Genomic DNA, 15,896 nt, shown 5'->3' with positions numbered 1-15,896 from the left:
CCACTGCGCCACCGCGCCCCCCCATGAAATTATCAATGTTCATAAATGAATGTTAGAAAATAGATCTGTTCTAGGCTCAAATTATGGCTTTGCATAAAATATAGCACAAATTCACATACAGTTTAGTATTCATTTATTATCAATACCTGCCTTTCCGGTGCTGGGATGCTGTGTTTCAGAGCCAATCTCAGAAGCACTGGGTATTGGGTGAAGCAGGGTACACCTTGGACGCTAGTGCATCACAGGGCCATCAGACAAACACTCATTTACTCACACTTGTAAACATATCATGGGCAATTTAAAGTCATCATGTCACCTGAAAATGATATCTTTTAACTGCGGGAGGATATTGATTTTGACTTTTACCTAACCCTCTTTTTTCTCTTTTCTCTAGCTAAAATTTTATATTATATTAAGCACATCTGGAATCACCATAGAAACCACAGCACTGTCAGTTGATCTCCTGCTGGTGACGTAAGATCTGCGTTAAAGACTAATACAAATTCACAGATGCCAATACTTTGAGTGTCTGTGAAAATCAGTGCTGTCACTGTGACTGCATGATTTATGTAGCTGAATAAATGGGACATTTGTTTTTGTCTCTGTGGGTGTCTGCGTCCGGATTGCGGTCTTTCCAGCATAAGCGAGCAGTCCGATCTGGCACCAGTCAGAGCCCATGCTAAAGTAGTCATTGAGCTCCCTCTGTCCATCAGCGGGTAAGTGATCTGGTTCTGAACGCAAATTTTGGATCTAACTCATTTGCAGAAACATCATCTTTACACTCAGGCCAGTTTCTGAACATTTTAGAGCCCATCCTATTTGGGGTCCCACCCAGGGAATAAACACTTCAAGGAATTAATACTTTTCATTCCCTTTGATTATTAGTTCTGTTAATAAACAAGATTAATACAATACAAAAAAATAACTACGGAATAAATAACTAGAACAAAATAACTATGTCGAAAATCCTTAGAACTTCTGAATCAACAGAAAAAAAATACAAATAAGTGAATTTATTTTCAATTTTTGAAATTTTAGAAACTTTTGCCTGAAACATGCACTGAATTGAGCTTTTTTTGTGAAAAGGAAGTAGGCAATATTATTGGGGAAAAAACAGTCACAGTGTACCGCTTTACCACTTATAGCAACATCGGGCCAGTTTGCACTACATGTACACTCTGGATTCTGTTCTTCATTTTTGTATATGCTGATGTGTTTCCAGGGTGGCCCGGCCTCATCAGCTCTTCTTCAGCGGGACGGTGAAGGGCGAGAGCGCCATGGTGACTCTAGACGATGTGGGCAGCCCGGTGGAATTTGAGTTCACGGTGAGAATCTGGCATCTTGCTCGTTAAACGTAAAACACAACATCATATTATTCTCTGCATTTTGCCAGGAAAACAGAACATTTTTAACTGGTGTCTCAACATCTATCCCTCCCACTGCTGTTTGTCAGGTGACCAATCCAGGGCAGTTTCTGCAAACACTGGGCTCTGCCTTCCTGAACATCATGTGGCCCCACGAGCTGGCTAATGGGAAATGGCTGCTCTATCCCACCGACGTGCATTTCCAGGGGCACCCGAACACTCACTGCACCCCCGCCACCCTCAATCCACTGAGCCTGACTGACAGTCATCCCCGCCATCACCATGAACACCACCAAGATCACCACCACCATCATGATGACCTCCGCCAGGACACATATCACACAGTGAGGACCTCACATTTCCTTAACTCATGAGGCGTTTATGTTTTTTTAAGTTTTATCATTGAATTTGTGTTTAGCAGTGTTGCACAATAGATGCTAATGTTGTGAAAAAAGTGGGTTTAATAATTAATACTCAGATTGCAGGGGGGGCGTGGTGGTGCAGTGGGTTGGACCAGGTCCTGCTCTCTGGTGGGTCTGGAGTTCGAGTCCCGCTTGGGGTGCCTTGTGGTGGACTGGCGTCCCGTCCTGGGTGTGTCCCCTCCCCCTCCGGCCTTACTCCCTGTGTTGCTGGGTAGGCTCCGGTTCCCTGCAACCCCGTATGGGACAAGCGGTTCAGAAAATGTGTGTGTGTGTGTGTGTGTGTGTGTGTGCGTGTGTGCGTGTGTGCGTGCGTGTGTATTCAGATTGCAGGGGGCAAGGTGACGCAGCAAGGTTGGCCTGGTCCTTCTTGTGGGTCTGGGGTTCGAGTCCTGCTTGGGGTGCCTTGCAGTGGACAGGCGTCCCGTCCTGTGTGTGTGTGTGTATTCACACTGAGTGCATTTAAAAATGATTTCCTGATCATCTGCTCTGCTGAGTGTCTGATATCATACCATATATAACGTAAGTAATATATCCCATTCAGTCACAACTCACCACTGTAACAGACAAATTAATAGAAAAAAGTTTTTCCTTAGAACCCATCCAGAAGAAATGTACGTTCCCACCAAGAGGAAGACAACCAGGACATGGTAAAGGACACTGTGGCCAGGAGCACCCCAGCAGTGGCAGCCTCTGAGCGGAGGAAGTCCTTGCAGTTGGTGAGAGCACAAAGAGACATAATGGGGCGTGGGGGAAGTGGACTCACACCATCGTGTTGGCGATACAGTGACTGGTGCACAACTGCTCTCTGCAGGACTGCCTCCTGGGCTCGGCCCGCTGCCTTCTGCTCCAATGTCCGCTGCACAGCATCTCCGGCTCAGCTGTGCTCAGCGTCCAAGCCCGGCTGTGGAACGCCACATTCCTGGAGGTGGGAATTGATCCCCTTCTTGGTTGTTCTCCAGTGTTGTGTCTACTGTTCCTTCTCACCCAAATTCAGAGTGTATGTGGCTTAGCTGATCTACATGCAAAGTGTAGGTTCACAAAAGATACACAGATTTTTCAGCACTGGCTTCATTGCAAGTAGTGAAACGTTCCTATTCAGCTCTACATCAGACTCATGTTCTCCTCTCATCGCTGTCCTGCAGGAGTTTTCCTCAGTCAGCGCCCTGGAGCTGCTAGTGAGAGCCAACATCACAGTCAAGTCCAGCATCAAGCACCTGGTTTTGAGGGATGCTGCTTCACAGGTGCATTGAGCTGCTTATGCATGTCCACTTCTTTTGTTCCCACAACACTAAGCAAAAGAGGGCAGCGGGAGGCATACTTGTTACAGGTATAGATCTGAGACCTAAAACTGCGCATCAACACATAGAGTTTTATAAATGCATAAAACTTCAAACTGAACAAAAATGTCACTTAAGCGAGAAAGCAGTAATTCCATCAATTCACTGACGATGGGATTTCCACTTTAAATTTTCCAAGGGGTGAGGTCAGTGAAATGGTAGTGTGAACTTAATGCATTAAACGGCCACTAGAGCCCAGAGCTGCGAATCCAGACACTTCTGTCATTTCCAGGGATACCAGTTTCTGAGTGTTTGTGTGCAAACAGGTCTCAGTCATGATCTATCCAGAACACGGGGTGGCAGATCAGCACGGGATCCCTTGGTGGATCATCCTCATCGCCGTGCTAGCTGGAATACTTGTCCTGGCTCTGCTAGTGTGCATACTCTGGAAGGTAAGGGGTCAAAGCAGCTCCTTTTCACTTTGATCCTATTAATTTTTCATTCTATGCTACTCCATGTCCTTTTCTCCGCTTTCACTGTTTTAAAGGAACCCATTATTTTCATACAGCTTTTTTTTCCAAGTAGAAATCAAGGAGATGTATTCTGACAGGGAACTCCAGAGACACAGGAGGGATGTTAAAGCATGTCTGTGGTGTTGCTGTTGAATCCAGTCTGTCTGTTTGATAAAACTCTGCCGTTTTGTTCCTCCTGCGCCGTACCTTCTTCTCGTGTCTTTCGTTCTTGGCCTCTTCCCCTCTGTAATGTGCCCTACAGCCATTAGTTTTCTAATCCCTCCATCTGTTATCGTTGTTGTTTGTCAACCACACCTGTTTATCTTTCCTGTTTCTACCTTTCTTCTACTTGCTCTGACCCTCCATGGCTCTGGTCCTTCCACCGCTAGTGCGGGTTCTTCCGGCGCACAGAGCGCCACCCGCATTACACGACGGAGTACTACCGGGCCCACCTGCAGGTCCAGCCATCAGAGGCAGAGAAGCAGGCCTCTGAGCTCCAATAGGGCCATCCCACTCAGCCCCATCCTCCCCTCCCTTTCCCCCCATGCGGTAAACCAGCCTTCGGCCCGACTGCCCACATTCATCAGCCTCTGTGAAATGGGGCGTGGCTTGCTGTGTGTCGTGTTGGTCCCGCCCGCCTACAAAAAGTTCATCCTGGTTAAATTTTCAAGGGCTTCCTAAAACATGTGCATTTCAAAGTTCACCCTCTCCATCATATCATTAAGACTGTAAAGTGAAATACTGTATATGTGGCTTGCATCTTTCGAGGGCAGGTACCGGAATGAACTTTTCGCCGTGTTTAGTGTTTCGATTACCTTCTTCAGCGTTTGCCGCTCTTAACCTGCTTTGTGACCCCGAGCAGCGGTATGCACGTGCTGTGTCTGTGCACATTTTCTTATTGTTTAATGGTACTAAGTTTAACAGCACATAAGAGCATCAGTTTTTGTTTAATGGCACATGCACGCACACACTCACGGAATTTTCTGGGGATGTAAATTATCCGGCAAATTACTTATGAAGAAATTGAGTTCAGCAATCAACTGTCAGGATGATGGCCCACTGTGCTTGATTTGAGTTAAAACTGTTTAACAGAAACAATTACTTATATAATGAAAATAAAGTGGTGTCTGTGAATATTTCACACCGAATGCTTACATAGTTACGCAAAAAGAAACATACTGCATATACTATGGTCAAAGACCCAGCTGTATGAAGTTACAGTTTTTTGAATAAGTATTTGTGTCATTATTTGTTGTTTATTGATTGCTTAAACGTTACATCTCAATATTGTGAGAAAGTGCATAGAGGAAATGTAGGTTGAATACATTACTGAAAGGAACAGCAGGGCCGTTCCTGAGACTTGAACCAGCAATCCAACCGGTGTGCTTCCTGCTTCAGAACTAAAATCAGTTATTTCACCTTAGTCCTTAAAAATGCTTGTCTCAGGAATCCCATTACCCTGTAACACCTTGGTTTCCCTAGTCGAGTATTTAGCCGAGAAGGTGCAAAGTTCGTGCCTCTAGACGACTGACCTCTTGTCTCACCCTTCCCTCCCTCTGCATTTCTCTGTGGCCATCTCAAAGTGTGGCTTCTTCCAGCGAGCCCAGTACAAAGACACCGTGCCCCAGTACCACGCCATAAAGATTCCTCGTGAGGACCGCCCACAGTTCCAGAACGAGAAGACGGGAACATTACGCAAGAAGGACTGGGCCACACACTGGAGCGATGGAACATCCTGAGCTTTGTATCGACTCAGTCCTGTACGTGCAGTGTCCACTGGGGTCTCTGAAAGCCGATCTCTCCACTCAACAGACTGCCTCAATACAGGGCGTTGTGATAAAACGTAAAGTACCTTCTGAAACTCTGGACCACACTCCACACAGAACTGCAATGACAAAAATTCGACTATATTCAATGGCAAAGCATACAGTTTATTGATCCCGACTTAGAGACTGATAAAAATACAGAAAGGGCACTGAAGCAAGCATGCACTGACTGCTGTAATGCACACTGTACAATTAATAGTTCACTAATCGATGGACAGCGATGCCTAAAAAGGCTGCCTGAACAGGCAATCGATATCTTGTCCCCAACTCCCTGATGCCATCCGTTAGGAGGAAAAATGTGGAAGTGATGGCTGCACTGCTACTGACACATAAACATACAGAATTTCGAAGGAAAAAATGTTGTCTAGTCACTATAACTAAACTGCTCATATTGAATGAAACACACATACACACACAAAGGCACAGGACACACAGTTAATAAGACTCAAGCAGTCCCTTTCTCCAGGTTACCATGACAATGTAAGGCTGGGGCTGGTTCTTGTCTTAAAGTGAAGGGATAAAACATACTGCTTTTGTATTTGCTTTAACAGTTTTTTTTTTTCTTTTTTGGGGGCTTCATGAGCATAGAGACAATCCAGGCACTTGCCTGGGTAGATACGTAAAGGGATCCCACATAACCTGTCTTCAGCTCATTATCCATAGTCTCTGAATCTATGTGACTTCGACAAATAAGCATCATATGGTTCACTTTAGATGAAGACAATTCCTGAACAGTGTTTGAAACAAGCAGGGAGAGAGGAGAAACTTTGCTTTCTTTTTTGAGGTGTGCTTTTACATGGGCTGGAATTAACAGCAGTGAGGAAAAAAAAGAGAAAACACCATGAGAATGCTTGGTCAGATATCAAGGTACTTTGAAAACCAAGAAGTTGCTGACTTGGGCTTTCAGTAAAAAAGTATAAAAAAGACATGAGATCATAGTCATACTTTTTAAAGTTACGTAAAGAGGATGTAGCTTATGTTTTGAAATTGTAACTAGAAATATGACAAGAGTAGTTCACAGTTTTTCACGGTTATGATTTGAAAGTGCCTTATTGAAGTGCAAACTAAATACAGCACCCAAGAAATAAATATTTTTATAAAAAAAAATCTAAACATAATCACAGCATATTATGAAAAGGGCCTTATTTGGTTTCTCTAAATTTTTCCTTGTATTGAAGAAGGAGACCTAGTTGGTCGTTAAAAGCCAGCGTTTCAAAGATTTTTAATCCTTCAGAGTGTGCGGGAATTTGGGCACCTGTTGTCATAGAGACCAACTCCAGTTCAGGCTGAAAGCTACACATAGGTATTGCTGGACAATCTTGTTCTAATTCATAGGTCACAATTGCTGTACACACTGGTTTGTTTAACAGGCTCATGTTTTTTTATTTATTTCTGCCTCCTGGGTTTTACAACTATAAATACAGAAAGACAGAAATGTTTAGAGATGGAACTGTTTAAAAATATATAGAGAGAAACTGCGGAGAGAAACAGGGAAAAAGACGGCAAGCAGATGACTCAGAACCCCAAGTGTAATGATGTGTTGTACATTTAGCTGAGATTTTTCTCAAAAGCAAGTCACAGTGTTAAACTTACAGTTATTTATCTATTTGTACAGTGGGGTAGTTTTTTACTAGAGCAACTTAGGGTACAGTCCTTGCTCAAGGTCTTTACATCAGAAGATGAGATTTAAACCTGGTATCTGTGAGCCCAGATGTGGAATCTTCAACCACTGCACCACCTGCTGCCCTTTTATGTCTTTATAATACATTGCAACTACCAGCAGTTGACAGACTGAAGGATCTAGTGGAAATGATAAAGCCACAACTCGGATGGTTTCTGTGTGGAACTGCTTTGACATCACTGTTCGTCTCCACGATGCAACTTGCTTCTGAGAAGATGTAGCAAAATGTGGTACTTTTACTGTACATAAGCATTCAGCAGCTGGTTCGTGTTGGATTACATTCTGGTATTTTGCTGCGCTTATCAATAATTTAGCCTCCCCCCCAAAAAAAAAAGCAGTTAAAAACAACAACATATTATAATAAATAGGTGCTATAGAACAATTCAGTTATGTTTCATCACTTGTGTGCTATTTTTTGCATTTTTGCATTGAAAGTGCTTATCCATTAATACCCGCCCCTCTGCTTGATTTCCTCAAGGGTCTTTCATTCAAATGTTTCAGATCCAAGAAAAGTGTCACAAATACTTAAGTTTTTCTCTATTCCCGCAGTGATGTTATTGCCTAATCTGTAGAGCGCAATTGCTGACTGATGAATACTGCAGTAGCTTTGGAACAAGCACAGCCAAGCTTAAATTTTAGGATTTAACTGAAAGGATAAACTGTGACATGATTGCTGACATTGTGTAAATGATTAAACATTTGCGTACAGACCATGTATGAAGGCATGACATTTCAAATGTGGAATATGTTGTTTAGAATACAGAATATCTACTTGTTATGTATTTTCAGACAATAGGCTGTGTGTGTATGCTGGTTCATTCAATGCTGTTTTAAATATATTTGTTCATCTGGTTCTTTGTAAATAAAGTATTTTGAGAAAAAAAGATATCCTTTGGTTCTTAATTTATTTATTACTTTTACAGTATTGTTACAAATAATAATCTGACTGTTGCTGTGTAAACGCCCTGGTGTGAATGCTTGCGTTATACATTCTGCTGAAAATCAAGACTTGTACAGTTAGATGTGATTCCTGTCTGTAGAGCTCACCATGAGTGTGAATTTCTCACATGCTTGCTACTAGTTCAACTTACTAGATCTGAAAAAAGGAACCAGCTATGTACTGTATAGGAAAATGAGCACTTAAAGTCATGCCATTGAAAAGACCAAAACAGAAAAAAGCTCAATAAAACCTAATGTATCTACATCACAGCCATGGTCTCTGGAGCATGGTTCAGCTTTTGCCTCAATGACTGTTCTGTTTCCTCTGCCTCAGTAATCCTACTGGTTGTCATGGCAAGTAATGGTCGAAGAGGCTTGATGGTGTGCTGAGACGTTGGTAAGAAGATTGTAAGACATTAGGTATTGTGGGCCCACTCAAGGGACTACAGAGAGTGTCCAGGGTCTCTGAAAGACTGGCATACAAATGTCCCTTTCTCTCCATCACATAACCATTGCCTACTCTTATATAAATGGACTTCACATTAAGCAAAGTCACTTGGGAGGTCCTCTAATCTAATGATTAGCTTAACTGGAAAAATAATACATTAAATGTTAAAGTGGGTTCCTTCTACGTAATTCTATTAACAAAACACATCCTCAAAGAAAAAAATCAGCTTATGCACCATATACTCCAACTTTATCTGGCTTCAGATGAGCAATTTACCATCCTTTCTTAACTGTTGTTTGCAGTAAACTCAGGTAAAAAACTGAGATACATATTCATTATCTGCTCTTAAATGACGCTAGGTGGAAGTACAGAAAAAGAAAAGCAGGTCTTCTACTGAGAAATTAATGTTTCATTACATTTTTTTTTTACTTGGTTATCAGATGATTCATCAAATGGTTCCACTTTCACAATTTAAATCACCCCATTCATACAGAGCAGTGTGTCGTTTATACAGCTGAATACTTGTGGAAACAATTGAGATACAGAAGTACTTCCAAGTAGCTCAAAGGTTACAAAAATATTTTTCTGCTGCTATTTTCAACCTACAACCTTGTGGTCATATGTGTAAGTCAGTAATAAATGTTTCTCTTGATTTTTCTATAAGCTGAAGAACAGGACATGGTGCTGCATAGTTCTCTAATTGCTGAGATTTAGGACCCGGTCCCGGATAAGCGGAGGAAGAAGATGAAGATGAAGATGAAGATGAAGATGAAAAGGGGTGCGTCTTCTCTTGGTAGTCACTAGAGGGACATAATGCTCAGAGCCCAGAGGATTCATTCTTTTTTTTTCAACTTTTCTTTCTCCCTTCTTTGTTTGAAACACACAGGCACACACAAACGGACACACCCCGCTCAACCCACCTGTGGTCCCAAAGGTTCAGAAAAGCTACACGTACAGGGTATATAAAGGCTACTTGAAGATCCTGTTGACTGCAGAAGCAGAACTAGGCCAGACAGGAAGACAACGGACACAACAAGATCGAGACTCAGAAGATTCAGCTGCAAGACCAGTTTAGGAGATCACTGCAGCACTCTTCCCTACAACTGAAGATCATGGAGACAGGAGCATGGTTAGCCCTTGTTGGGCTGTTGCTGGCCATCACTGTGGTGGACCAAACCCTCCAGGAGGATGTGAGGCTGGAATCCAGTGAATACCTGCAGAGCGACACGGAGGACGCGCTCACAGATCGGCTAACAGACGCACTGGTAAGAGCCACCAGCAAGCAGCTAACACACACAAACATAATCTATACATTTCTTATCCAAAGACACAAGCGCCAGACTATTATTGTATATTTAACTCAAACTGGTTATTAATCATATAGACTTTAGAGGTCAACATTCAGTTATAACCCTTGTTCCTAAATTTTATTTGAGGTTTCCTTCTGCAACATGGCCCACTGCCTACAGATACTTACAGAAGACTGTAACTTGAACTGTAATGACTGACAGCAGTATTTGTGTACTCCAGTCCTGTGCATTAAGCAAACAAAGCATTAAGCCTCATGTCTTTTTCAGAAGGCGACTGAAAGAAGGGCTCTGAAAATAGACTGGATAGGGGTATGAAGGTGTTCAAGTGTCATCAAAAAGTGTCTGCAGCCCAAGTCCACTAGTTCATCCCACCTGCGGTTGGGTATGGTGCCTGAAGGGTTCTTGGCCATGGAGCAGTAAAGCCTGCTGTGGTGGCTGGTCAGCTACTGTCCAGTAGCATCTGGGTGGAGAACCAGAAGTCATGGGGGCAAAACCATAGTCTCGATCTACTAAAAAAGAGGACAAGCTCAGAATGTCGCCTTCTGGGCAAGGATAGAGATAGAGACTCTGTGTTTCTCTTTCCTCATTCATCTCATTTGTATTTCATTTCCTGACATCGAAATAGAAAACAGCTATTGGTGAATTTATCCTTTGTTTCTTGAAAAATTTTAGCCAACACTACAAAAAAGACTAACAGCAGTGCCCTGCAACAACAACCTTCTCAGTTTTGTTGAAAGTTTTAAACTGCAAATACATTTACATTTGTTTATTTAGCAGACACTTTTCTCCAAAGCGACTTTCAATGAACTGTATGCAGTACAAATACATATATTATATTTCAGACTACAGGCAAGTGTGTCTTAATTTCAGGATAGTGAGAATCGTGGAGTGCACGAAATGGAGGAGAGGGTTCTGAGCTTTGTGCTTCGCTCCCTCCTCCAAGGGATGGAGAGACATGGGCGCAACCCTGCAATTCTCCACCAACCACAGAGGTAAGTGCCATGGTAGCAAACGCATTCTATATTGCATCTAGTGATGACTGACCCTGCCATATTTTCTTTTAAAATATCAGAAGAAATGGTTATCCAGGAAGAAAGTTTCTATCTAGCTACCCTGTGGTACTGTTACAATATACTTTCAACAACAAAGAGTTTTGAACCTCCCACAGATTGTGGAAAACATTGTACTTAGAAAAAAATCAATTTGTTTCAAATTAGCATGTCTGGATTTTGAATGGTTTTTTTTTCTGAATGTCTTTGTGTTTTTTAATATCCTTTTGGAAAGTAAACAAAAAATGTTTTATTGCATATATTACACCACTCAAAATATATGGTTTTCTAATTATTGTTTTTTTTATTGGAGGTCAGTAATAAGACTGAAATGGCAATGAAAGGGCTTGAATTGACAAAATTATTTCAAATACGTTAGCAACAATAAGTCACTGACTTTTTTAAAATCTCAAAAAGATTTTGCATATTTTTATCTAAACAAGATACTCCTTTTTAAATATAACACATTTAACACATCTATGCACAAACTCATTGCGTGTGTTCAACACCGTCCATTGCCATGCTAATACCCTGTTTCCACAGGTTTGGACGGGGGACTAGGGGCAGTCTGAGCGAAGATGGTCGGATTCAGTCTCGGGACTGGGAGACTGTCCCCGGTCAGATCTGGAGCATGGCTGTGCCGCAGAGATTTGGCAAGAAGTAGAGAGACCTGAAGGGATTGAGGCGGATGACTTAAAGCAACTAAAACATGAATGAATAAAACATTCATATTTTTGTTTGTTTTTCTTCAAGAAGTGCTCACTTTGTCAAATCCAGACTACCATCGCAATCCACCCATCAACATCCCACCTTCACTGTGACCAGTCACAGTGCTTCGCTGCATCTAACCTTATTGTAAGCTGACTGGCTGGTGATTTTGGGTTAAAAAAAATCCGTCGGGCAAAATCAGAATTAAACATGTGCTGTAAATAAATTGCTCGTAATGTTCAGTTACCAGCACACTTCTGGTTATGATTCTTCAATAAAAGCTTATGAAATGTAATCCTTGACTCTAATCTTATTATTTTATTGTAGTCATACTATCTTATTATCATGCTACTAAGATATCTGCTTGAACTATATATCTACATTAACTTGCTCTTAATTTCTATTTTCATTTTTAAAACAAGTCTTACCCATTTTCATCAATAATGGAAAAACTGATTTTGGTGGGATAGAAAAATGACAAATTGCATACACCAACTCATGCAAAAATCATATTCTCATTAAAGGTGCTTGAGCAGTGTTTCAGCTGTAGATGACACTTTATTATTGAAACTGGGAAACTGGAAACTAGCTGGAAAAGGGTTCTAAACTTTCATACGAGGGCATGTGGGATTGCCAAGGGAATAATGCACTGGCTTCTCTGTGATGCAGATTTAAAAGCCTTTTCATTAACTTTATATATTGCCTCGCACCTCTGAGATACCATCAGTAACCTCTGTACTCCCTGCATCTAATCAAATCCTTAATTTAGAAATCAATTTTGTGCCTGGAAAAGACTCTTGGTGAACCTAGCACAGAGCTGAAAGGTAGGGTGGAGGAGACAACCCCAGGCTTTCTGCTTCTGCCCCGGTGGAGTTAATGATGTGGCAAATGGAGAGCAGGTCTGCCACCATTACGCCCGATTCACAGACTGCAGTGAGATATTTTGTCTCTCTCCTTATGGCTCTTCTGGCTACTCGTGGCGGCCTCCTGCCATAGAATCGAAGGCAACCCGGCGAGGCATCGTGACTCATTCCTTTCCACTGGGGCACACCACGGGGGCCCGGGCAACGCGACGTGATGCTGTGTGACTAAGATGCTAAATGGCTAATATAGCTGTGAAGAGGACAGCGGATTAGGGTAATTCCACATCTGACACATGCATGGTTGTTATAGTGACACCTGGTCTCATAATTGCTCATGTTGTGAAGGGGAGGGAGATTCACATTAATGACTTATTAAATACTGAAGAATGGATGGGAGGATGCTGTCAAGAAGGCAAATTGTCAGGATATTAAAAAAGAAGTAATGTTTGCTGGGAGAATTATAGACCTGCAGCTTAACACAGCCTACATCTTCAGTGTCTGAATTTATTTAATTTGTCTTTTTCAGTGCAATGACAGGGAAAGGGAAATCAAGGTATAATTGTCTGTCTCTGTCGGTCGCACGTAAGGACTTAGCTTTGCAGGAGCAATATCTGTCAAAGGAGAAGTCGCACCACAGTCTGATTATGGAAGCACTCCTAGCTGGAACTCTGGGTTTGTTCTTTTTTCCCTCGCTTAACCTTACCGCTGGAGGACTGAGCCATTTAAAAAGCCTCGAAGCAACAAAGGAGCTCGAGCATATGATGCTGATGTAGGAAATCAAAAGTTTTATTTGTATATTTTCCTCCGATACTGAAATCCTCCTGGCTGGTGCAGTAACATTTTGAAGCGTGGTACCCTATCCCTACCCTGTTGTTGAGGAGGATCTTTCCAAAATTGGCAAAGCAGCAGAGGAGCTGGGTGGGGAGAGGTGGGGAGGGGAGGGATGGGGTGGGGTGGGGTGGTGTGTGTTTGTGTGTGTGTTTGTGTGTGTGTGTGTGTGTGTGTGTGTGTGTGTGTGTGTGAGTGTTTGTCGGATAGAGGATTTTGGGAGGGTTTCTTGCATCCTGTGAGCCGGATGGTAGTAGTTTACTGCTAATTAAAAGACGTCAGCCTGTAATTACTCTTCTCCATGCGCTCTGTGTTTCAGCAACCAATTACGCTGTTCCAATTTTGTCGCAGCATGGATGAAATTAGCTTTACTTAACTGGCCTTTGAACCACGCCAACGTTAAAAGGCAAAACTGAGAGACTGGGCTAAAAGCTGGAGTCCACAATGACCTCCATATGCACAGTGTGTCCCGCTGTTTTCTAACAGGAATCATCAGGGTGATAATGCGTATTGGTGGATGGAAGTACGGTTTGATTTGGGCATCGGATGTGTCTGAGTGCGTGCAAGTTTATGTTGACTTGAGCAGCCTGCGTAGAAATAATTACGAGAAAACATCTGAAAATGAAGCTCAGTAGAAACTCTGCCTTCTTGCAGTAAAAGGTGACCGGCAGCTATTTCAGTGATTTTGTTCTTCCTCCTCTTTTTCTTTCCCTGCCATTTCTTAGCAATTTTATAAATAATAGTAGAAAACAGCAGACTGAAATTCCATATCCATTTACCAGACCTTACTGATGAAAACCTCTGCGAACTGCAGTCCGGGACAGATTGGAGTTTCATTTTGACTCCATGTTACACCACAATGCAAAAAATATTGCAGTGTAATATGTAGTTCAGTTATTGTTTTCGTACGGTTGTAAGACCTTGTCCTTTCTGATGAGAAAAGGTGAGATGATTTCTGAAAAAAAATGGTGGGAATATGGTGCCGCATGTAGTCATGAGTTTGGGGAGTGCTGCTGTCATTGAGCATAGCGCAGCAGAGCACAAAGTAGGAATGAACCTCTCAAACTGCACATAAATTATATTGTTTATAGACAAACATAGTATTTTTATATAGCCCGCTTGTGTGAGCTTTGGAAAGCTTTAAAATGGAAGTCCATGATGATGCTGGGGAGAACAAAAGGCCCTGCTTTGTTATTCCCTCCATGCAGCTGTGGCCCCTGATCAGCGCAGCTGGAGACGACACTGTGCAGCTCATCTGAATTTCATGAGTCAGGAGAACAAGTGGGAGGTAGGCTGCTGCATGAGTGTGTGTGTGTGTGTGTGTGTGTGTGTGTGTGCGTGTGCGTGTGCGTGTGTGTGTGTGTGTGTGTGTGTGTGTGTGTGTGCGCACGCGCATGCATGTGCATGTGTGCCTGCAATGAATGTGTACGTGTGCACATGTTTACATGCACATAAATATATGTGTATATACACGTTATTGGGCTCAGATGTGCTTATGTATGGATGCACTTTAAAGTGTACTTGCCTGTTTAAATGCATATTAATAGACCTTTTGTAATAAGAGTGATATAAATACTTTATTGCATTTATGAGGAGCTTTTCGCAAAATTGCCCTGACTCAAAGCCAATTAAAAATTAAGGTGTCCGAGTGTGCTGGTGAGTTAATAAGTTTGAACATGAATTTAAGTATGTATGCATGTTTGCTGCATATGCAAGAGAGCTAACGTAGTCTAATGTGGTTCTCTGCAGATTGTTTTTGCACTTGCAGTTATTTTTCATCGTTATTGCAGATGCCTCCACTTGGTTTATTGCATTCCCCTTGTCCAAGGACTCTGTCAGCCTCCTGCACGGATCCCAGCTGTTTCAGACTTGGACCTGAGTCATGGTTGATGCAGTGTTATTTCCTAATTTAAAGGGTAGGTCACTGGCTATGCATACGTATCTCAGGAAAGAAGTTATGCAAGGAGACCTGAAGTAGTGTGACAGATGCATATTTGTGCTTTAAACAGAGTTAACCCCACACAGCTTTTAGGTTGAACTGTGAGTGTATTACCAGTGGGATACCAGTGTTTTGCCAGTGCTAGTGTAGGGCAGTGTGAAGGGGACGTGTACAAGGATGTGGTTAAGTTGAATACCTCCCCTGTATACTCACATTATCATTGTCATGCTTTAGTACCATGTTTTTTGAGAGCTTGGCTCATTGCAGGTGAAGTTGTTGAGATTTTGCCTGTTTGTCAAGGTGAAAGCAGGGTCCAGTTCAGCCCGAATGGCCCTAAAGGAGATGAGTGCATGGTGAAGGGTGACATCAGCCAAAGCCTGGGGACAGGGCAGGACAAGAATGAAAGCTCGCTTTGGCAGCAGCCTGAGTGACAAATCTGTTGTTCCCAAACAGCACATCCTGTTCTAGGTTGGAAGTAACTCCAGCAGAGAGGAGGGCAGTAAACACAGGGCCCCTGGGGTTGGTCCTCACTCGCTTGATAAATCATAGCTGCAGATCACTTAACAAAGTTCTGCAAACAGTGCTACACCTTTCTACCATATCGTGACATTTTCAAGGAAAACAAATAAGGTCTTTGGTAGGCGAATAACAGTTACAAGAAAAAGGAGAATAAGCATGATCAATCTTGAATTAGACTTTAATTGATTGAATGCAAAAGTAATTTACATGA

General features: G+C 42.4%; 1 protein-coding gene across 1 annotated transcript in view; it reads left to right on the top strand.

Annotated features, from left to right (window-relative positions):
- LOC108928434 (integrin alpha-7) overlaps positions 1 to 7,015 on the top strand; it is a 29,775-nt gene extending 22,760 nt beyond the window's left edge. Inside the window, exons 18-27 of the mRNA XM_029249552.1 lie at positions 395 to 474; positions 639 to 716; positions 1,223 to 1,325; positions 1,454 to 1,640; positions 2,201 to 2,220; positions 2,380 to 2,502; positions 2,598 to 2,711; positions 2,929 to 3,027; positions 3,390 to 3,515; positions 5,159 to 7,015. Coding sequence (XP_029105385.1) covers positions 395 to 474; positions 639 to 716; positions 1,223 to 1,325; positions 1,454 to 1,640; positions 2,201 to 2,220; positions 2,380 to 2,502; positions 2,598 to 2,711; positions 2,929 to 3,027; positions 3,390 to 3,515; positions 5,159 to 5,314 — 1,086 coding nt within the window. The 3' untranslated portion in view covers positions 5,315 to 7,015. The remainder of the gene's footprint in view (positions 1 to 394; positions 475 to 638; positions 717 to 1,222; positions 1,326 to 1,453; positions 1,641 to 2,200; positions 2,221 to 2,379; positions 2,503 to 2,597; positions 2,712 to 2,928; positions 3,028 to 3,389; positions 3,516 to 5,158) is intronic.
- Positions 7,016 to 15,896: the final 8,881 nt, after the last annotated feature.

This window comes from Scleropages formosus, unplaced genomic scaffold (genome assembly GCF_900964775.1).
Source record: "Scleropages formosus unplaced genomic scaffold, fSclFor1.1, whole genome shotgun sequence".
In the NCBI taxonomy this organism is placed as follows: Eukaryota; Metazoa; Chordata; class Actinopteri; order Osteoglossiformes; family Osteoglossidae; genus Scleropages; species Scleropages formosus.
The sequence above is the reverse complement of the archived record's forward strand: the minus strand, read 5'-3'. Positions and strand labels throughout refer to the sequence as shown.